At 43.7% G+C, this 23,983-nt stretch overlaps 2 protein-coding genes across 2 annotated transcripts in view; one reads left to right on the plus strand and one right to left on the minus strand.

Annotated features, from left to right (window-relative positions):
* Positions 1–105: 105 nt before the first annotated feature.
* Positions 106–5,721, plus strand: LOC126575823 (vascular endothelial growth factor receptor kdr-like). Its single transcript, XM_050236749.1, is given in 6 exon segments — positions 106–252; positions 340–421; positions 3,913–4,392; positions 4,468–5,318; positions 5,402–5,519; positions 5,717–5,721. Coding segments are annotated over 6 exon segments (1,683 nt in total).
* Positions 5,722–6,773: 1,052 nt separating this feature from the next.
* The window catches only part of LOC126575830 (paired box pox-neuro protein), a 59,142-nt gene continuing 41,932 nt past the window's right edge, over positions 6,774–23,983 (minus strand). The window contains exons 2-6 of the mRNA XM_050236760.1: positions 20,416–20,556; positions 20,217–20,296; positions 11,742–11,934; positions 7,250–8,160; positions 6,774–7,151 (exon numbers count right to left, since the gene is read on the minus strand). Of these exons, the coding sequence (XP_050092717.1) occupies positions 6,774–7,151; positions 7,250–8,160; positions 11,742–11,934; positions 20,217–20,296; positions 20,416–20,556 (1,703 nt within the window). The remainder of the gene's footprint in view (positions 7,152–7,249; positions 8,161–11,741; positions 11,935–20,216; positions 20,297–20,415; positions 20,557–23,983) is intronic.

A 23,983-nucleotide genomic window follows, 5' to 3' on the forward strand; every position in this document is an offset into this window, starting at 1 on the left:
GCCACTGCACGAAATGTTGGGCGATATTACTGTATTGTTAACGATACCAGTTACAACCTAACCGAAAATTTCAATGAAAAGTATATGGAAGGAACGAGTACAAGCATGTATGTGTATGTAAAGGACATTGTTCAATCGATTGTGTCTGGATCGAAAGATTATTTTACAATTGATCAATACGAAGATTTCATTGTACCCTGTAAACCATCACATCCGAATGTGAAGATGAAGCTTTGTAGTCCTGTAGATGAAGTAAGTACCTCATCATACAGGCCGTGGTCGGACTTCTTAGACAGTCTTACCAATAATGTCTTGATAAATGTTGTCTTTATTCCCCAGGTCTGTCTTATAGAACATGATCCGAAGAAGGGCTTCACTGTAAAAGCTGAAAGCTTCAATATTAGAACCTTAGAATTTAACTGTAAATCTGACTACTCTACTAAAAAGCTTACAGCCCGATTTAAAGGTAGACTGAAATTTATTTCACTTTTTATTTATTTGTTACGCACATGGTGACACTCAAATGCATCATGCATACATTTTATCAACATCATTTTTTCCCATGAGCGTATTTTAATTAAGATTTATTCCTTTGCTTCTTTGCCATTCTTCCTAAGATTTCTTACAAATTAATTAACCAACTTGTTAATTTTGCTCTTTTGGTTTACTCCTAGTCCTTCGGTTTTAGCATTCGCTGTGTAGTACAATCGATTCCTCTATTTCCAGCTCATGACAATGCAGATGTGATGCCATTTGGCAAACCACAGATTGAATACTCAGCCAAAAGTGTGGTAATACCTTCTACAGATGGTTGGAATGTTTCCTGTAAATCAAATAGGCCCATGCGTTGGATTCGGCGAGACTCCTGGCTGGAGCGCGTAAGATGACCTTTAGATCTTTAAACAGAATAAATATGTTGAAGCTAATTAATTTTTCGGAAATCCAATCATGTTAAAAGCATTCAATATGCTACAGCCGATTCTCAAAATGGGTATGGAGCGATTCTTATCATCACCAATGCATCTGCATGGGATGTTGGGCGATATTACTGTGTGGATAAGGATACCAGTTATAACACAACAGAAAATGTGCAAGAAATGCATCAGGAAAGATCAAACGATAGTCTATATTTGTACGTCAACGACACTGATCATACGATTGTACCTATTCCAAACGAAGTTTTTATTACACCTGGAGATGATGACTTCATTATTCCCTGTAAGCCATCACACCCTGATGTCAAGGTGAAACTGTGCAATCCTATGCACACGGTATGTTCTTTTTCGACAATGTTATATCTTTGTTGTGAAGAATTTAATCTGCTAGTGGAGGACATGTTATATTCTCATCAATATGTTTGTGCTAATCTAGGTCTGTCTTACTGAATATGATCCAGAAAAGGGCTTCATATTAAATGATAATATTTTAAAAATGAGGATTCTAGAGTACACCTGTGAAGCAGAATACAGTGACAAGAAATTTATCGTCAAATTCAATGGTAAGTGCCACATAATTATATATAAATATTGAACTGATCACAGAATATTAAATCTATGATTTGCAAGAAACTTTGCGATTTGCGAGCAAAATATCGCAATTCGCTTGCTAGCCATCTATTCGCCTCGATGTCATGTCCATTTGGGCATATTGTTCTTTTTTAGCCACTGGTGGAGCTAATTACACGAGATTTGTCAAACCAAAGATCGAGAATCATACTGATTCTGTGGAAATATTGCTTAGAAGTGACTTAAATATCTCCTGTAAGTCCAACAGGCCCATCCGTTGGATTTGGTATGATCCTTGGTTTGAGAGGGTAAGACTCTAGTGGATTTGTTGATAGCAGCAGTATAATTGATATCGATTCGACGAACGGTCTTACAGAATTCCAATGATTTTGAATGTATTGAATATGCTACCGACGATAATCAAACTGTGTATGGAGCGATTCTCACAATTACTGATGCATCTGCGCATAATGTTGGACGATATTACTGTCTATATAAGAATATTAATTATAACCTAGCAGAATATTTTCAAGACGAACCAGAAGCATCAAACTCTAGCATATATGTGTACGTTCGAGACTCTGTAAATCCGATAGTACCAGTGTCAAATAAGACGTTTGCCATAAATCTTTACGATGACATCGTTGTTCCCTGTAAACCATCATACCCGAATGTGAAAGTGAAACTGTGCAATCCTATCGATGGGGTAAGTACTTCGTATGATGGCTTACCCTCGAGAATCTTAGTGATCTCGTGGGATCAATTTTCTAAGTTCTCTTCCGCTAATGAAAAGCGTGCAATGCGTGATAAATAATATCTTATTTCCCTAGATATGCCTTATGCATTATGATCCGGAGAAGGGCTTCACTGTAAAAGCTGATACCTTCAAGATTAAAACCCTGCAGTTTATTTGTGAAGCTGGACTCGAAAGAGAAAAGTTTACAGCTCGATTGAATTGTAAGTAGAATTAAACTAATCATAGAGTGCTTTTTTGCTCTTGTCAATAATTGAATAATAAGTTGTAAATAATAACTTGCAGATTGCATGGCATAATTATGGAACATAAAGGATATACCTTTTCCTTTTTTTAAACTAATCGTTTTATCTGTCTATTTCCTGATATACTTGTCTCTTTTACATTTTCGGAACATTTTATTAATTGATTAATTGGTTTGAAGTAGCGCTAGTTTAGGAGTTGTAACACTCGTGGCTGCTTTCTCTACCGCGAATTTATTTTTTACGACATGGAAAAACTAACTCACGAAAATTTAATTTTAATTTAATTATTTTCTGTCTTTCTTTATCAAAACAAAAAAATATATTGCGGTCTAGAGTACTTTAATAGCATAGCAACAATATAGAAGATTAATGCTTGTCTGTCTAACAGAAATCACCCGAAATGTCTATCACATTTGACTGATGCTCAAGGGGCAACCATTGTTTAACCATCTTTCAGCAAAAGAATCTTTCTACAATTTTTGTAAATTAAACCGGTCAATTATTGAAAATCCTGTTTCGTGTTGTATATTCTCAGATGATGAAAAGCTACATAATACGACATTAACTACTCCGCAAATCGAGTACTCAAATGAATCTGTGGAAATACCGTACAAAGAAGAATTCAATGTTTCGTGCAAATCTAATAGACCCATCATTTGGATTTGGCGTGAGTTGGTAAGGTCGCTGAGGAGAGGGAGATGGTGGAATAATGATTACTTCTAACTAATACATTTTGCAGAATTCCAATGATGTTAACTCCGTAGAGTATCTCACAAATGATTCAGAAAAAACTATATGGAGCGATTCTTACTATTAATAACGCATCTGCATGGAAAGTGGGGCGATATTACTGTGTTCATAAGGAATTCCCATTAAACACTAGCATATATGTGTATGTAAATGACACTGTTCATCCAGTTGTACCACTGCTAAATAAGGTTTTGAAGATAGATGGATACGATGACTTCGTTGTGGCCTGTAAGCCATCACACCCGGATTTGAAGGTGCTACTGTATAATCCTGTGGATGGGGTAAATACTTGATAATACGATCTCCTGTGAGAACTCCAGTAGCATAAGTGATCTATTAATATCTAATTAAACACTTCACCAAGGACTGGGAAGCATGTTACACACTCTGCGCAATTTCTTCCTTTTCTAGTTCCGCCAAAAAGATTATCACCCGGAAAAGGGATTCACTTTGAATGCTGGGAATTTCAAAGACAATGTCGTAAGATTAAACTGCAGTTCTGGTTCAACTAGTGATATGATTGAAGTTAATTTTGTACGTAAGTAGTAAAACTTAAACGACACTTGCGTATTCGATTCTTCTAATGAGGATTGTGCGGATTAAACTTCATTATCCGTATGCCTAAACTACACCTTTTTGTTCTTTCATTCGCTTCTAGTTGACATGAAACCGATGCATATTTTCATTATCATCATGATATCAATGATGGTACTGTTTTTGGGTGCCTATGCCGTATTTTCGTTACTCTATTATAAGAAGAGGAAACAAGTGCGAGCATTGCAAGCAGAGGAATTAGCCACAATGCTGAATGGTGATCTGGACAGTTACAGCCCTACAAGGACACTAAACGAGCAGACAGATCGACTACCCTATAACATAGAATATGAATTTCCTAAAGAAAAGCTCATCCTTCACGAGCATTTAGGGCAGGGTGCGTTCGGAGTTGTTGTGAAAGGAACAGCCTTCGGTATTGCCGTGCATGAAGCGGAAACTATAGTTGCGGTGAAAATGGCGAAGATAAAATATGATATCGAAGCTATACAAGCACTCGTCGCAGAACTTAAAATGATGATCCATTTAGGGCAGCACCTAAACGTGGTCAATCTGCTTGGCGCTGTTACCAAAAACATCGGAAATCGTAAGTTACAAACTGTAGGCATCATTTTCACAACGCAACACGTTATCAAATGTTTGGTGGTATGTATCATTTCAGGTGAGCTAATGGTGATTGTAGAATACTGTCCGTTTGGAAATTTACTGAATTTCCTCCGTAACAATCGGGATTGTTTTATTGACGAAATAAATCAACAAAGTCATAGGTAAGTAAACTAGCGATCATTGCTCGCAAAGCTAGCTGACTTATATTGTGGTAGGTCGCTTAAGAAGCTTACCTTACACACGATACATCAATAACGATTGTAAAACATTGTAAAATAATAGATTATCATTCATCTTCATTCATTATTTTTGTCTATCAGTGGCAGTGAAATAGGTTTTCAGCCATCAACATCATACACCTCCCGTACAGAGTCATCGGATAGTGACAGAACCATCAGCACCACCGATCTCATCTGCTGGGCATTCCAAATCGCCACCGGAATGGACTATCTGGCATCACGCAAAGTACTGCATGGAGATTTGGCTGCCAGAAATGTTCTCCTAAGTAAGGATAATGTAGCGAAGATCTGCGACTTTGGATTATCACGTTCTTTGTACAACGGTGATAAATACAAGAAAAATAGTAAGTCACCCCTTCCTGTGCGGTGGCTTGCACTTGAATGCTTCAGCGATGGCCTATTTAGCACCTATTCAGACGTTTGGGCATATGGTATCTTGCTGTGGGAGCTGTTCTCACTGGGCATGGTACCATATCCTGGAATAGAAGTCAACTCAGATTTCTACAAAATGCTGCGGGATGGATTTCGAATGGAATGCCCGGCATATTCAAATCAGGATATTTATGACATTATGCTGAGTTACTGGAAGGTGAGACCAGACTCACGACCCTCATTTATAGAACTCAGAAGTCACTTCAGTGCTATGCTGGTCCAGGAAACGCAGGATGTAAGTACCAGTGTCGATTAATCGTTCGGAATCCCTATATGAAGTATTCAATACATCTCCTTGGAAATTTTGATTGTTTGTAGTATTACCTGGCCCTGAACGAACCGTATCTAGCAATGAACGCCATTCGAATAGATCCATGCGACAGGGAATACGTCTCCTGTTTCAAGCTGCCAGAAGCGGTTGCTCCCCTGGTGCCAGGTAAGTAATAGAAAATCAGTGCATAGTTTCGCTGCATAATGTCACGATAATCAACAAATGCCTTATTGCAATTTCACTAGGGCTGGCAGCAAATCCTGCAGAATACATGGAAATGACGAGCGTTGGCAAAAAAACCGTACATCAGAATTTAACAACTCTTGACCCCGAATACGCAAACGGGTCTTTTCTGAATCTAGGTTGACTAGCATTACTAACACCTTGCAAGCGATTTAAATGTCAAAGAGGCAAATCATTGAGGAATCAGTAAGGTGGTATTTTCTCCATGTTAATGGTCAAGATTAGTAGTATGCAATTCATTGTGATTCCTTTTCAAACGGATTTCAATCAATATCGCGCGTATTCTCAATTAAAACCATTTAAATAATGATGTATCAGATAATGTATTCAATCAAAGCATTTCATCCCTGAGCATGGGCAATCAATCAGTTTAGTGATTTCCAAAAAACTCTAAACGCAATGAGAGAGTCGATATTCGAACTACGAATTTTAACTTATCGTTTCAGCTTGCTGAAAACATTGAATTTTTATACTCATGGCCGTTAGTATTGATGTTAGGAAATCATTATTCTGATTCGAAAACAAAAGGCTTATCTAGATGACGTATCGTCGTACATCGAAATTGATCATTTTCAAAGGAACTCTAGTGTCTTGTGCAAATGCTCAACGAAGACGAACAAACTGAGTAAGAAAAATGAGATAGCTGAAGCCAGAAATGTAAAGTTGGCAAAAAGGGTAAACGATTCGAGAAATTATTAAATTTTTCAAAAGATTTCATCTGTAAAATGAAGAGACATTCTACGCACTGGTGATAAATATCGGCGTTTAAACTCGCTCTGTTGCAGTAATAGACACAAACCATTAATTGCTTTCCACATTTAGTTTATTACTTCGCTATTCTTTACAGTAGAGTCCTTTTGAGCGTTGATTACGACTTTTTGTTCAGCTGCTCTCACCCATTTCTTAAGAGGCATTTTGTTTGCTGATAAAACAAAACAAATAGTACGGCTTCTAGAAGATCAATAAATACGCTTACATTCTATTCAATCGACATATAACCTAGCATATGCTCTCCTCTATTGTGACGCGTCACCTATTACCAGCTCTCTGATCTACACCGTCCGAAAGGCTAGGTCTATCAACAGAACACGACGAACTACGAACTCCGCCGCACGCTACCATATATTTACATGTGGTATTTCGACCACATTCAGCTTAAGCTGGTCGAACAGAGATTTAATCACAAATTTCGATATTGATGTTGGTATCGCTGGTATCGTTGATTTTGGAGCGAACGACGGCCGAAACGATGCTGGTCGCTTCCGATTCTTCACCGACGGAACAGGGCGAAGCTGAAGATCGACAATTGGTCGACGATTTGCCCAGTCCCGGTCCCACCGGCACGCTCAAAATCGGTGGAGAAGCGCAGGACTTGGTCGGTGAAATGGACGGAGAGGATGGATAGTACTTGTCGTCGAGCAGTCCCGCCGAGCCTTTATTCGCCGGGCCAGTAACACAGGTGATGGTTACGCCCTCCATCTTTTGCTTCTTGCTCTCGGGCTTCTTCAGCAGTTCCTCGATGGAGTACGGATTGCGCTTCTTCGACATGGCGGTCTGTGGGAAGTGGAAAATGGAAAATATAGTTAATATCCCAGCACCAACTAGGTCCGATTGCAGACCAATTCCTCAGTCTTCAGTTGACTTGAACCTACCCGAAGATCATCATGGTTGTCGGAGGAGTCGTCACTGTTCACGTCAGTGATCTGAACGGGCGAGGAGGATGCATTCGAGGCAGTAGTATCGCTCCTCAGTCTACCGGCCTCCATATGGGCGGCAAAGTTTCCACTCGTACCGAATGGATTGCCGTAGGTGAAGTAGCCATGAGGGAAAGCTGCGGCTGCTGCGGCCGCTGCAGCCGCTGCCGCTGCCGTCGCTGCCGCCATCGATGACGCATCGGTACCGCTTCCAGTCACGGGGACACCCCGATTGGCGGCGTAAAACAGGCTGGTGTTCCAGATCCAGTGCTTCGGAAGGTAGCCCGGTGGCATCTGGGCGGTACCGGTGGTGGCGGGAGCTGAAGAGGACGTTGGAGTGCTCGTAGGTGTAGAGCGAGTCGAAGACGAGGGTTCACTCTTGGAATCAGCCCCCTTTGGGGAGCTAAGATCCGGAAGGCTGACTGCTGGGGACGGTTTACCAGGAGCAAGTGGTTGTTGATGGTGAATGGCATGCGCTGGATGCTGGACCAACTGTGGATCAGAGGATTTGCCCGATGAAGTCAGATGACCCTCATGCTGGATGATATTAATGGCAGCTGTCCGTTGAACGGGTATGGCTCCTGCTGTGGACTGATTGAGTGGCCCAGGTCCCGGTCCGTACGGTGACTGGTGAGGATGGTGCGAATGAGTGTGATGGTTGGTGTGAGAATGATGATGGTGCGGGTGATGCGGATGAGGATGAGCAACCGGTTTGTTGGCATGGTCCGGCGAAACGGCGGCCATGCTGTACCGATACTGACTGAGCAGGGCCTGGTGTTGCTCGAGCGTTTGGCTGTACAGTGGATGTGCCATGGTTTTCGACTGCATGTACGCTGCTGTCGAGTGCGATGACTCGCGTAGCATTTGTTCTGGAAACAAAAAATAAAAAGAAATTGTGAGTTTTTTTAGGCTATAAGTAGTATTGTGATGCTTAATCGTAGATCTTTCAACGGAACTGAAGAAAAGAGCAATGGTTAATGGTTTATAAATTGGCAAACCAGATAAAGAATGAAGAATTATCTAGTTGATTTATCGTATTCTTATACACGGAGGCTAAAATGGCTGAATTTCTTAAAGTCTCTCCCATGTCTCCCATCTCTTTGTACTCTTTCTTAACCTGTTAACCTGAAGTGACTGTTTCTGTTCATATAATCGTTTCACTATAAAAGGTAAAGGGATATGCACTATGCTATTCTTAACAATAACCAATCAGAAACTTCAGTAAGGCCTTTCTAAAATAAGTTTAACCTCAAATTAATTGTCATTATTCAATACAAAATCATAAGAGGAACATACAAAATGAACTAAAGATAGTGAAATTGCTTTTAATCTTTCTTTGTTTAATGTTCTTCTGATGTAAGCGCATGCGTCATCTATGAAACAGAACTTTTTATTCTACACACAAGCGGGGAATTAAACAATATTCTTTTGCAAGATTATGAAACATTACGATACAACATTTACCAAAAACTGTAAAAAGAAAATAGAAACACTAGACAACGCTTGATCTATTTTCCAAACTAAACCCCGGATTTGTATTCCATTCAAATTGCACACCGGCCGTAAAATCCGATTGCTTGAAGCACGAAACGTTCCCTCAAATATAGGCCAAACTGGCCGACACGGGTGATAACCCACCATTAGCAGCATCAAATCCACACCTTGTCGACTGGCAAACCCACCACCATTCCGCGGAAATCTTTCATCATTTGCATATTCCCCGTCCCATACTGTGTGGGTAGCAAGTGATGAATTTTGCATAAAATCATAATGAAAGGAGCGCACTCGCCGAAATCGCGCCTTCTTTTCGCGCCATCATTCATCCACAGCACAGCACAGCTGGTAAGGACGATAACGTCGGGGAAGACTAAAAGGAAAAAAAAACCCACAAACCTGGCCACCGTCCATGAACAGGCCAGTCTGGCAAGAAAGCACCAATTATGGTGGTCCACTCGTGCACATCGCAGAACCTGCAGTTTCTCTCCTTTTGCTCAAGATCTGTTTCCTCAAAGAAACATTGTGCGACTCCTCGCAGTGCGAATCCGGCGAACGCGTGAGTAGTGATTAAGTGAGCTAATAAACCATCCGCGAGCGGCCACGATACGATCGAACACAGGCCAAGGCGTCTCCCGGGTGTCTGGGTCAAGCTGTGTTTCGACCTCGCCCTATCGGCGCGTAATTATCAAATTGCAACCAACCAATTTTCCGAGCGAAGTCGAATCGCTTGAGCGCCACCGGGGAGAGTGCGAAGATAGTGCACGATTCTGAGGCCAAGAGGCCCCAGAACAAGGGGCATAAATGTGCTCATTGAATGATTGCATCGCGCGCACTTTACGTGTCCGTACATGCCCATTAACGTCCCATCTCGGGACGGGAGGACGAACCGACGAAGGATATGTGGTCGCTCGCAGCGCAAGGACTCGTGCCAGCTGGCGCGTTCCAGATGAGCGGCTCGTGTCGAGTGCTCCACCACCCCCTTTGACAATTGCGGCCAATTGCGGTGCGCTTAAAGCAAATTGACGCACGTTGGTCTCGCGCGGTTGCGCCCGACTTTGGCGTAAGTGATTTGGAACGAGCGCCTGGACAACGACGATGTCCAGTTGATCATGGTGATCAGCGAAATGATGATGTCTTCGTTAATGTTTGGCGCACTCACTGAACATCTGCTTTCGGTAAAAGGAAACAGCGAGAAAGAGAGAGAGAGAGAGAGAAAATAGGGTGACAAAAAAGGACGCCCCAAAGAAGTGTATCCTTACGAAGAGAAGAGCTTTCCATTTTCGAGGCTCCCTTGCAGACACCTCGAGAGCGGTGCTCGTGATGAATTATGCAAATTTAATTAGCAGGCCACAAACTGTGCCCCTCAGTGTGTCGTAATGAGCAGCTTTAATGTCAACAAATTTGTCAATTTTGCCCGGCGATGGAGACCTCTTGCAACACCCCCTAGAAGGGTAAGTTGGACGTCTTGGGGTGTCTTGGAGTGTCTTGGGGTGATGATGTTGTTAAAATTTGGCACGACGATGAAGCGATAAGCTGCTAATGATAAGTGCGGCGACTGTCATCGAACATGTCCATCAATCTTCTGCCAGCATCTACTTTCACTCATACACGCAAGCGGTTGAGTTCGATATCGAGAGGTTCACATCAGCATCCAGAGGCAATTCGTGCACTTGAAGCGGGGTAATTAGTTGAAAACGCAGCAAACAGGTTCGTTGCAAGACCGTACCTCTTCTTCAGTGATATGATGTGTGTTTGTCTTGACGTTAGAAATGTTTTTTATCTTCGCTCAGCATCGTGAGAACGATCGCGATCATTTCATGAGCTCTCTGTTTACTTCGCATGCAATATTGTTCATCGATCATCGCTCGTGTGTCGATAAAAGTAGCTCAGTTTAGCTCTCCCTAAATTTCTTCAAACTGTTGCATTCATTGGACGATCCTATTAAGGGGGGCTTCGGTGTTTAATTTTTTTTGTGACATATAAATTTAACATTTTTCCCTGAATGCTGATTCTTTTATAAGCATTATGTAAAAGTTTTGGGTCAATCGAAGAAAAACTGAAAAAGTTATAATTTTTTTAAGGTTCCTTGCAGCTCGCTACTTTGAAAAGCGTTTCCCCAAAAACCAACGTTTTCAAAGTCGGCGGTCAAAGCCTCTTTTTCAACTTCAAAATGCTGCCAAAAATCGAAAATTAGGAAATTCAACTAAAACTCAACGGTGTTACCTGTATAAATATGAAATACATCAAATGAATATCGATTTGAACATTTCAAATCATTCAGCACGCGGCTACGATGGCCACCGGATCAAAAGACTTGCCCTTTTAAGCGACGAACCCGGTTTGATCGTAGTGTGTACAATTTTTCAACTTAAAAAATCTGCCAAAAATCGAAAATTAGGAAATTCAACTAAAACTCAACGGGGCTACATGGATAAACTTATAATCTTTCAAACGAGTATCGATTTGTTTTTTCTGATGACCAATCACGCAGCTACGATGGGAACCGGAAAAAGTATCTTTCCGCAGACGCACCTTCAGAAATTTGATGCCATGGATGAAGTTTTCATTGAATCTTCCCCAAAATAGAACTAAATATTCTTCAAAAGTTGCAGCTTAATATGACATTCACTTGAAAAAGTAAATTTGAATGGTTGCGTCACAACAAATCGTCAAAAATGAACCTTTTTTGGCCAGAAAGTACCGAAGCCCCCATTAAAGACCAAATCAAATAAGTTTAATTAAATGATAATTTCAATTGCAAAACGGTATACGTAGCATGTTCGGCATGCACAATGTATAACCGAACAAATGGCACTTTGTAACGTCGCGCAAATTACCCACAGGTGTAACGAAGCCAAATTGCACACTTAGCACCTCCGCGAACCGTAAAACCACCACCAATGCACGATGCATGACCTAACGCGAGACTCATAAATCCCATTGCACTACTCACCATTGGAAGTCATATCGTCGGTCCACATGCCCCCATTCCGGAGTATCCTGTTGACGGAGCTGACCGAGGGTATCGTGTTGGGGTCGCATATCCGCTGGCTCAGTAGCTGATCGCGTATTTCCCACGCAAACATGCCCGGGTTTTCCTGCTTGAAGCGCAAGATTTTCTTCACCACCGTCGGTGTGGCCACTTGCTGTTGGAAAGGGGAAAAAGAAGAGAGAAAACAAGAGGTAGTGGATGAGAAGAGGGCACCTTTACAGCCGTTCCGTTGCTCGATCGAAAATTAGTTACATGCAATTCACGGGAACGAACGTCCAAGCGCCGTAAAGTCACGTCGACAACCGGGGACCGGGATGCAAGTCAATGTTGTATGGTCATTCATTATATGGCCTTCCATAAATTTGCCCCCCCCCCCCCCCCCCCACGTCGGGTACCGTGCGGTAAAGCTTATCAGCTGCAACTTTCCCTCATCCGAGCGAAACCGAAACGGCGCCCACTCACGGAACGACGGCCATCGGGGTTCCGCTCCGTGACCCGACGATACTCCATTATGGAAATCATAAGCATGTAGCAACCATATCGCAACCCCCTGACGCTGACCGCGAAATTGCACCAATAAATCCTGTTTTGTCGCATTTACGCGGACGTGCGGACGGCGTTGAAACGATCCGTCTTTTACTTGGAGTTGGTCCGGGCACCAGAAAACCGAAACCCCGCATCAATCATAAGGCAACAATTATAAGTTCTCAGCTACTCAGCACCTTCGAAGGACCAGGACACCCGACCTGACCCACTCTCGTCTAGCGCCGGGAGGTGCCGACCGGGTGGTTCCGGGCCGCGAACACTATTTATGATCCTCCCGCCCCCAGGTCTAGAAGCCTGGACTGGTTCGGAGCGACCGGATGCTATAAATCCCCCGAGCTGCTTTACGATATTGGCAAATGGCGAAGCGTGCTTTATTGTCGGGAAAATTGGAAACAAAACAAACGGAGACCCGCGGAGGTTGTTGGGTCATTCGGGCGTAGATTCAACAATTTAGATTAGAAACGAACAATCGGAACAGCCACTTCAACCAACAGGAGGAACCGAGTGCGAGAGTCCGAGCGGAGTAGAGGGAAAACTGAAATTCTTAGTTTCAAATCGGGCCGTGGCGAACCTTTTGAAGGACCAGGCTAGTGTTTAAGGACATATTCTTTAAGGGGGGGGGGGGGTCAGAATCTGATCGCCATGGGGCATTAATTTCCCGGTAGAAAACGCATTCTTTGCTTGCGAACGACCTGGTGGGCTGGTGGAATGTACGGCTTATCGGTAGGCGGCGTTACCGATTTGCGCTGCCAGTTTTCCACTTTGGTTCCACCGTTTAACTGCCGGTTCGCCGATGTGGTCGTAGAAATCAATCTTTTCTCCAAAAGAATCCAAGTGCTTCCAGGCAGGAATGTGCCTTCGGTGGTTATCGTTGCTGCTTTCTTTCAAAGATTGACTTCACGGAAATATTTTTATAGTTTGTGGAGAACCGATGATAAACCATTCTGGAATGTATCATGAGAGTTGATAAAAGGTATGCGTCGGTTTTCTGTGCCTTTATCACACCTAAAATGTTACTCTACGTCCAACACAAGCAGAATTCTTTCCTAATTTAAGCAACTTTCCCTTACTTTCAGTGAAGCGGTTTGTCCAAGCGTTTCGGTCAATTGAAGCGTTTCTGGCGATTTGATGGCAAGAAAAACCTGCAGAAATCCACAATCCCTCCAGGAAAAGGATAGTTATACAACAAACGACGAATAGAAAATCATTTGGCTGAGATAAGAGCACATCAACGTTTTCTTACGGACCGCTAACAACCTTGAAGTACACAATTCTAATTAGAACAGCAAGGCAAAATTGCGCTGCGGTTTAATGTATTCACCGAGTGTTCAATAACAACAAATAGATTCAGTGTCCACTCATCATAATGGAATGTTTCCTAAGATCTACAACAACCACAATCTATAACAACGAAGCAGCGATAAAGTACAAAGAAAACCTTGAGAGCAACTCGAAACAATCCAATCCCAGCATCGAAGTTGTACTTGACGGTTGTTCCTGAGCCAATAACACAATCAAAGGGCCCTTATGAGTGTTGCAAACCGTCAAAAAACAATAAAACCGCAAAACAACAAAATGGTGAACGCTTCTCCGCGAGAGGAATTGATTGGTGATTGGCAAAACAGGTGCGCAAGGCTCGGTCCGGTTCCCGGCCGCCAATCACGCCTCCTCAACCTAAGGTCAATGCAACATTAATCGACTCCTAGATGGCTCCACAATCAACAACCGGACCGCGAACAAGGAATGTATGTAAATTGAAAGTACTGAGTACAAATTATTTTAATTAGGCCCTTTTTCGTACCGAGGTCGCTACAGGAGAGACTAGAGACCGCAGCATAGACCGTGGTTCACCATTTGTCCTGTTTTACTGCATCGACGCCCTTGCACCTGGACGCCCCGGGACCGAATAGCGCGGAATGTCTGGGAATGTCTGGTGGTTCGCGAGCAATAGTGTCTTCTATCGTCACCACCAGCTCCACAACGCCTAGCAATCGACATCGACAGGCGCGCTGGTGCTGCTGCTACAGCTATCAGACTCATCGATGTACCGGGGCAAGCTTGATGGCGTGTCGTAAAATGAAATAATTACTGGCCTTCCTTGCATGCCTTCGATGCAGTGTTTACAAGCACATTTTGTAACATTCTGATCGCTCACGTCACCTCCCCCTGGAATGGTTTTGTTGGAAATAATGGTGGAAATTGTTTTATTGACTGCAACAGTGTCACGTCGCGAGGGGCCAAAGCGTTACTCTCTACGCCCTGCGATTCCCTTGCGTGGTGGATAGAAGTCTATGAATATTTTACAAGATTATTAACACCTTCACCATCGATGGTGAGATTTCTACCAGCTGCCGTCACCATGCGAATGGTGCTGATGATGATGATGACGATTGTGTCGTGCAAAACTATTCCAATTCCATCGCAATGCTTTGCAGGTTTGTTCAAAGAGTGTACTGCCAATCAGTGTGGTGTTGGTCGATTGTGTGCATCGATTACGATGACTATGTCGATCATTATATTGCACGGCGAACAACCGGCACTGGACCTCACTCTCTCGATCGTATCTCATCGCCTAATGACCTACCATAATCGACCAACAGACGGGCGGTAACGATTGCGATCGAAATCATGCTGCCACAATTTTTGTCGCTCGGCTCATAATGTTCTACAATCGTCCCGAGGATTACCACCGACCGGTGTACCATTAGCATCATGCGCTGAAATAGCTCCAGACCACGGAACCAAATGTGTTCGTACACCGAACACATTGAATTGATTCGATTGGCGAACGAAATGTCTTTAGCGTGGTACTTACTCACTACTACGGCAGCGCTGTCAGGATGGAAGGATTTGAAGACAAAATAACGCTTCATAATGCCATGCAGTCACCCAATAAGTCATAATATGCTAATTCGAAGCGTTGATATCGTCGATTGATGCTGATCATTATATTAAACTGAAAATCAGCAACGCTAATGTTTTCCTTTATCGGACTTCATTTAGTATTGTGATTTGAGTCATTTGAAAAGCAATCGAAACATCAAAAATGATGCTGCAATTATGATCAATCTTATCACTGGCATTCGTTGCTGAAACCGACTAAGGGGAATCTATAATATTGTTTCATTTGCATTTATTTTTAGGGATTTTTTTAACAAAGAATCTTTCGAGAATATTGTGTAAAATAATTTGGATCAAGTTGAGTAAATCTGATAAAGATAGAACCGTTTAAAAAAATACGTGACAAACATTGATGTGGTCTACCCCAAATTCAACATTGGCCGTTCATCTTTTTTAAAGTCCTTTGAAATAAAATTACGTAAAATGGTTTTGTAGCAATATAACATTATCAGCTTTCAGCATGTTCTTGCATTATTAGCCAAAAATGATTTATTTGCTTAAGGCTATAATCTTTATAGCTATCATCAAACATCAAACATCAAACATCAGATTTATTACGTTTAAAGATGTCGTACTTTTAGTCTTTCACAATGTGTCAACACTGTATAAGTGAGAATTGATATCAGATATCTCACTGAACCGACGAGATATTAATTTTAGTATAATGTTCTTAAAGAAAACCCTCACATCGCCTCCAGATGCAAGTTGAACACCCCAATTTACCATTCGAATTTGTGAAAAGCCACCGTTTGAATGACACAGCGCCTAAATGAACTACCGCCGTTTGAGCCAACCGGTCCACTGTCAACCCATATTAGGAACCGAACCCCCCATGGCCGAGAAAGTAAACGAAGGACCGACCACAGATGCTGGATCACTGACAAACTGGATCGCTTCCGGAGGAGAGAGAAAGACACATTGAAAACGAATCGAAACGCTGCTCGGCCTCGCTTTGGCCGCGGAAAAAAAGGAGGAGTTATGCTTGCCATGCTGTCGACTCCACTTCTGGTCCCTTTGAGCGTACGCTGGACCACCTCATCATGTACCGCACCACACCCCAAGATGACTGGCTGGCCGTCGTGGTGGTTGTGGTTGTCTCTTTCGGAGAATTTCCCTCGATGGTCCTCGATGGGAAAATTCAGTAGCACCGTACGGGGACAGCCGACCACCATAAATCATACGACAGTTCGACCCACCTCTCGAACACACAGCCACGAACGAGTGAGCGAGCGTGCGCGGCCGTTCCAGGGCGATACAATCTCTCTGGAGAGTCACCGAGTCTGCGCCTTGTACGGCACGAGCGAGAGGATGCTGCAGGCCATCGCCGACCGACCGACCGACCGACCGGATCCGTCCGTTGGAAGGAACGATTTAGTAAATTTAAATTGAGTTTTACGAGTGACGCTTATCTGGTCGCTTCAATCCGTTGCTGTGTGTCCTCCATGTTCCATTTCGGTTCGAGGCGTCTTCAGTGTGTCTCGTGGTGAAGGAAGGGACACCGGAATATCCGTCGTGCCGTGTGCTCGACCACCGGCGATGCAGCGAGAACAACGTCGTGAACATGGACGCTCCACACCGAGCGGCTTAGTTGGCTGGCGCGTCCGAACCGCTCCAAAGCACCATAGCATTAGCATAAATTAATAAGTGACCGAGTGGGGCTGAGGAAGCCCATGCATTATGTGCAGTGAGTCCTCGGGCGCAAATCAACACCCTGGCCCCATCAGCTGCTCAGCTCGAGATACATTATCATCGCGACGCCAGCCAATCGATACGGTCTGCCCCAAAGACTGGACAGCTGCTGCTGCTCATGGCTCGTGGAAAACAGTTTGACGGAGCGACGGACGAAAATGAATGATTAGTTTTCCGGTGATTTATAATTACTTCGATTCCCCACCAAGCACCGAGGAGGGTGCTCATTTATGTTTCGCTAAATATGTTACAGTTCCCACGTGCTACCGTCGCTAGCGCTGATAAGAACGAAACTGTGTGGTACGACGCTGGGACGCTTGATAGGTCGGTTAAACAAATCACATCACTCCTGGTTTCCACCGACAATTCGACTACATTTTCCATAACCGGCAGTGGATTTTCGAAAGCGCTTCACTCACATTTTCTATCCTTTCCGTAGCTCGCAATGCCACGGTCCTCCTCCTGTCCCACTGGCCACAGTGTGAATAATGTTTTCGGGATATTCAGTTGCGTGTCAACATTATTACCCTAATGATCAATCACTTACCCAAGGCAGAGAGAAGAAAGAAAGGGGGAGGTAAAACTGGAGCTACAGGTGAGCGAGCTAATGATGTCAATCCATGATACGGTGCTGTATGGTCCGGGGGGGGGATGTTCGGATATCATGTGGAGCAAACATGACGCCCGCACCCCGACCGCCAGCAGCGGCAAACGGGTGATAAGTGGTTCGATAAGTGGATAATGTTTCCGGTAGCACTGCGCCGCAGCGCCGTGGCAGACGGTCCCAAAAAAAAAAGACACATTTGTCAGCTTGTTTGTTAGGCCAAATCATAACTAAGCAAACAAATCGCACCGCAAACCCGGCGGTGACGATTCTCCCCTTGGACTCATCCCGTTTTGGTGAGTTTTTTAGCTGGTGAGAGGGTTTGGTAGGCATGGGGAGGCATGATCGCCGCGAAGAAATTTGGGAATGTTTTATGCGCTTCGCGTATCGTTTTGTTAATAAACCGTTAACTCATCTGTAGTATTTGATGTAAAGTATTTGTTACCCAAGTCTGCTGCAATCATTTGTTTAAAAAAAACTCTTTCATTATGGGAGTTTAGAAGCACTTGCTGGATAGAACAGTATTGTTGTGCCTTTTTGCAACCAATTCATATAATCTCTCATCAAAGTTACGATATCTTCTTAAAAAATTATATGCTCCAAAAAGAATAATTGCAAGTTTGTGGTACTGTTATAGTTACGCAACCGTTTTAATTTGTAATTTGAACAGATTTCCAGGTTGTGCATAGTGCTCGTTGACTTTACTGTATAAAAAAATATAGATTTTATCAGAGATATGCTTGAGATATGAAATTATCCAGACGTAGAGACTTTGAGGTGAAATTCAATCGAAGGATCATTACATAACCCATAACTGTTACTTATTTGGACGTGCTTAAAAAAATATAGTGAAAGAAAAGAATTAATGCAATCATAATGCACCAAGAACTTTTAACATAGTTGCAAGTTTATTAAAATTTAGAGAATCAATAGAAACAGAACATTTGATCAACGAAAACATTGTTTAATCGTCGAATAGAAAGTAAGTCACGAACATTATAATCCAAGAAATTCAAATAAAGAAACTTATCAGCAATACCAAGGACCAAATGGTTAGTTATGTTATGGTTTGCTGGTATTTATTGTCGATCCAGACGAGTGTAAACCTGAACTAAATGCGAAACCGATATCACGTTCGATTACACCCTCCCAGCAATCTTTTACAATTAGAATCATGCACAACCTAGCATCCAAAGTAACAAAAAGTGTATCAATTATAACGATTTCCTATCCTTCTTTAACATAATTCCATTCAAAATTATTCAATATGTTGAGGTCAAATTGGTGCTCCAATAGTTGAAGTTGATCACACAGCCAACCCTAGCATTTCACCAAGGATGGTACAATTTCTAGCCCATTTATTATTCACTCAACCATTTATTCACTTTTACTATCTAGAGTGATCCAATGATTGCCTTCAGTGTCGTGAACGAGGAACCAAAATTAACAAAAATAAATTGTCTTATAACCATTATAATACCCAGAGCAAAGATGTCAGTCACATCCGTGCCACAATTCATCGCCACCCGGCTGTAAACGCATGTAAACTTATGGCCAATTGCACCGAAATTACGACCAATAAAGCGCAATTACTAACCACGCCCGGATCCAACAATGAGGATCCAACTGGACGACCTGCGCCATCTTTGATGAGTCGTTCATATTTCAACACTCATTTGTCGCCAGGGTCGTCCCGATCAAGGATCAAGGAAGAACTTCCCTCCACGCCGTTCCATTCGAAAGCACCGCGGAATCAAGATAGCGGAAGCGCCTAGCGCCTAGGAGCTATCCAACGATCTCCAAAGTGAGGTTATGGCACAACGAAGCACAACACTTTAACCTCCCTTGACGGAGGGACGGGTTATACTTATTCGACGGTCGAACGGTGGGACACCCATTTGCATCCAACCCGGTCAGGATGCGGTCAGGAGCAACGAAATATGACAGTGACATATTGGTTCACATTATAAATAATTACTTGCCCGGCCGTTCTCCTCTCCTGTGGCCGACTTATGGCCGCCGGCGTATCAGTTCTTTCCGATCAGTCGCTTTCAATTTGGTCGCTTCCGTGGAGTGAGGGAGGCGGATTGTCTTCGATGGATTCCAGTGTCCTGTGCACCCACCCCCGGGTGGTTGTTGGTTTCCCATCGACGGAACGACCAAATAGGCGAAGGGCGGAGTATTCGACTACACGGATCACGCAAGGATCCTGATCCAAAGCAAATGGGGACAAAATGGAGCAAACGGATACGGACACTCCGGGAGTCGGATTGGACGGAGGGAATGGTTTACGACACGCAATTAGTTCTTCCTCGTCCACCTCGTCGATGTCCTCGATGTGTCCCCTGTGCGAGTTCGATTCGTCCTCTAGGAAAGAAGGCCCCTTTTTTAGTAAGGGGCCTAAGGTGCCCATCATCATCATCATCATCCCCTCTGGCGTGTGACCACGGAACCACTCGCTTCACAGTTCATTAAAAGGGACGACGAAGCCGCAGGTCGCAACGGTCGTTCGCTCGATGCGCAGGACTCTCCCCCAGAATGCCCCAGGGATCCACCGATATCGTCATCCACCACCCCTCCCAGGGCTCAACAATTAAGATGGCGCATTTCCGATACAGCAAGCTCTCGGTCCTTTTTTTTATCGAAACATTTTCATTACGGCCACCTCCTCCGTGGTGTGGCGCCCTTCCACTTACCTTCGTTTTGCTGCCACCGATCGAGCCCGGCCGTATCGATCCAGTTTCGTAGAACCGGGTCAGAATCTTCGAAACGCAACCTGTGAATGGTAAGTGGAGTGGAGCGCGGGTGCGCGGGGTTGTAATCGATCGATTTAATTAAGGGTCCATCATCGTCATCATCGAAACCGAGGCCGAGGCCGAGGCCGAGGTGGCTTACCGTGCGAGACGAGTAGCTGGCGAGAGATGTCGCACGGTCGGACGCCCATCAGTGCCAGCTCGACGATTCGCCGTCGGACGATATCGGGTAGGGGGCGGCCATTGACGAAAACTCCTCCCAGCTGGTTCACTCCTGCTTGGCCTGCCAAGAAACGGAGAGAGAGAGAGAGAGAGAGAAAGAGCGAGAATTTAACGTTTAATGTTGGTAGCATAAAAATCCTCCCTCCGCCATAAGGACATAGGAATCGTGCGGTGATATCAAGGAACGGTTTCGATACCGTCCAAGTGCAACATAAATCCACCATAAACGTAATCGAGCGCACACCGAAGCCCAACCATTAGGCCATTCGATGGCCCGGGAATGTCTTCGCTTCTTTGGCCACTTTACGTGAGTGTCGCCGCCGTGGTACGAAATTTCACGCGAGCCTTCCCACTCCTCCTCCGTTTACTTCCCTCTAGAAGCATCACAAAATGCGCGACCATTTCTCGTGGCGCTACATAACTTTTCGGGCATCGGATGCCGCCGGGAGTTTGACCGGGGCCGGACATTTCATAATTTCTGTTTGCGCCTTCTGTTTGCGCCGGGCCACAAATCATACACTTTGAACGCGTTATGACGGGTGTCGACGAAGGGATGGAATGTACTCGTAAGATCGTACTGGCCACGAGTACGCCGGGAGGCTGTGGAGCAGTACAGGATGTCTCGACGGCAGGAATGTCTGCATTCGGGCGATAATTGTCCTCGGCAGACAGATGGAGAATTTTCGGGGAACGAAAAATACCTCAAAAAGCACCGAGCGCATAGCGTGAGATGTGAGCAAAAGCATTGCGGTTTTCATGCCAGAGATCATGCCGTATTTTGTTGCAATCCTGTCGTGGACGTGATACGACTGCATCGGACGGTCTAATCGATGCGTTCTGATCGTTTGTTCCAGTGTTCCATGGCATATTCACCCAAATCTACAGCCAAATATGCTGCAACATAAAATGCATCCCGGTTTGAGTGACTACGAACTCCAAGCGCTGGCGCTACTTTGAAATCCATCAGCGTCACATCAACTTAATTATGGGTTTTGCGGTGGTAATTAAAGTCATCCCTCGGAGGACGAACAAACGCGCACCTGGAACCTGCGAGCAGGGAGAAAGCCCAAGAAAACCATGGCCACAAGCCACGCGACAGCACCTGCACACGGCACGGTTCCTAATGACAAAATTGCTAACCTGCTCCGGGGCCACATCCGTCCGCACTGCTCCGTTACTTCAATCAAACCGAAATTGGGTTAGGATGGTGCAGACCCGGGAATGTCCTGGTGGCACTCTTCGCACATTAACGGCCAGGTGCGACGTTGAACAGCTTCTGAGCCTTCAGTAAAGGGACCTTTTTTACGTAAGAAAATGTTTAAAATTCAAACTAAACAAACCACACCAAGACAAATCCGCCATCGCAAGTACTTCAAAGGTCCTTCGTTTTCGTTCTTTTGGTCCGGGTCGACTCCAAATGATCGGCACGCGACTACAAGTAATGAGGAGTAATTGCATGTTCGAGCCTCAATTCAATTGCCCCCCAAAAAACGGGGCAGAGAGAATCTCGTGGCCACAAACGTGACCAAACCACACGCCCAGAACCTGAGAAAATCCTTCACCAGACGGACAGCCGCGTGGTCCAGACAAACAGCTTCAAGCGTTTGCGCCGCCCTGTCGTCCTGTCCGCGCGTAATGTAGGTCTCTGTGCCAAAAGTCTTGTCTTATGCTCCGATACGATCCGATCGATTACAGCTGCAGCTTTGTTTGTTGTAGCCCTGGTGCAACGGGGTGTCTGTCAGGATTGCTCCAGACTCCATAATTACCTGAGTTGATGAAAGATTGGTGGCGGTGCACATTGCGACACCATCGCACCGATACGTCAGACGCGTCCTCGAGGCTCGAGGCGACGGACACTTGGTTGAATGGATGGCGGTGTGGTCGCCACACTAGATCACATTAAATCAAATATTGATATCCGCCAATGTCCGGCGGCAATACAGTATGCAAATCGGAGGACATCGTGCATCTCAGCCGCGGCGGGCATGTTTGGCGGTGCTACTGAATGCCACACACGTTGTTCGTGCGTTGAGCCGCAAAAAAATAGGGGCTTTTAGGGCTTAGAAAATTGATACTTGTGCTCCGACTGTTTGATTTCATATTTCAATTGCCGTCTAATTCAGGGCAGGTTTGGAATTTGCATAGAATGCGAATAATCGAGTGTTACTCATTTGTATCAGCATTTAGCCCAATGTTGCAATCCAACTGGCTTCTGATGCTTCAAGTGTACGTTTCATCAAATGATTGTTGCTCAATGATGTAACATATCTTTGTAATAGAATATCATAGTCTGTAGCATTTATTTAGCGATATGTAGCAATTTTTGTTAAAAGAAAGCGCACACAGAATCATTTTCTGAACTACTCGAGGACCTAAAACATTAAATTCTTATGGCTTATATTGTTCAAAATACTTCTTCTATTTAAATTGTATGGAATATATTTGTGTGATTTTTCACTAAGTCAAATCAGTAAAAGTGCTTCGCGGCTTGAAGCAAACAGTGAAATTGAAGTAGCTTCTGTTGTAACCGTTTACAAGATTTATATTTGGATGTATGCAAAGGCTGCCACATCCCATCAATGTGCGATGATTAGTAGCACCAGGATTCTTAGTAAGAATTTTATTTCGAAATGTTCTCGGTTCGGAGACATTTCACTGTTCATTTCAGTTGACTAAGTCCAGCTTTTGTTTCACTCAAATGCAAATTCAAAATTAAATGCGCTTTACAGGTTTAGAGCATCCGACTTATCCAACGAAATGTAAGTTAAGTAACGAGACAGACAACGATCCATTCAATCTGCCACTGGCAGTCTAATAAACAATTGCAATACATGAACATAGTAAAAAAAAAGTTAATAGCAATCGTTCTAGCTCGTGAAAACACTGTTTTGTAGCATTCGACTATTTGAACGCCTGAGTGGATTTCAAAGTAACTTAGTTGGAATAAAGTTTAGTTGACAATGTTCATAGACGACAATAACCCACCGGTTATTGACACTGCTGTGAGAAGAGTAAAATCCGACTCTGTTACTTTCTTGCTACAAAACGAAGCTATTTTAAGGATAACAATATGGAATTGTACAGAGTGCGCCATCAGGTGGTCCCCTATTTTAGGGGGTGGCCATTTAATCGTTATCATATTTTGAGTTAATCATCAATAAATGGGATAGAATAACTTAAACAAAATTGGTTTATTTTCTAAAACCGGCTGAAAAATGACGGAGTTATTCAACTTTAAAATAGGGGAGCACCTGATGGCGCACCCTGTATATTCTATTACATTAACACACATTGTAAAATTCTGTTTCTTTATTGACATTACAGAAATACCTTTACCGTTCATGATATAAGCTCTTTGGTGCTTTGCTTGATCGTGATTTGTTATTCGCCACCAATTTCTGCACTAGTTCACCATCTTCCTTCATCATTAAATTTACATTGCCACTTGCGCTTTTGAATGAACTGAATATTCTACAACCAACTCCAAG

The sequence above is a fragment of the Anopheles aquasalis genome, chromosome 2 (genome assembly GCF_943734665.1).
Source record: "Anopheles aquasalis chromosome 2, idAnoAquaMG_Q_19, whole genome shotgun sequence".
Lineage (NCBI taxonomy): Eukaryota > Metazoa > Arthropoda > Insecta > Diptera > Culicidae > Anopheles > Anopheles aquasalis.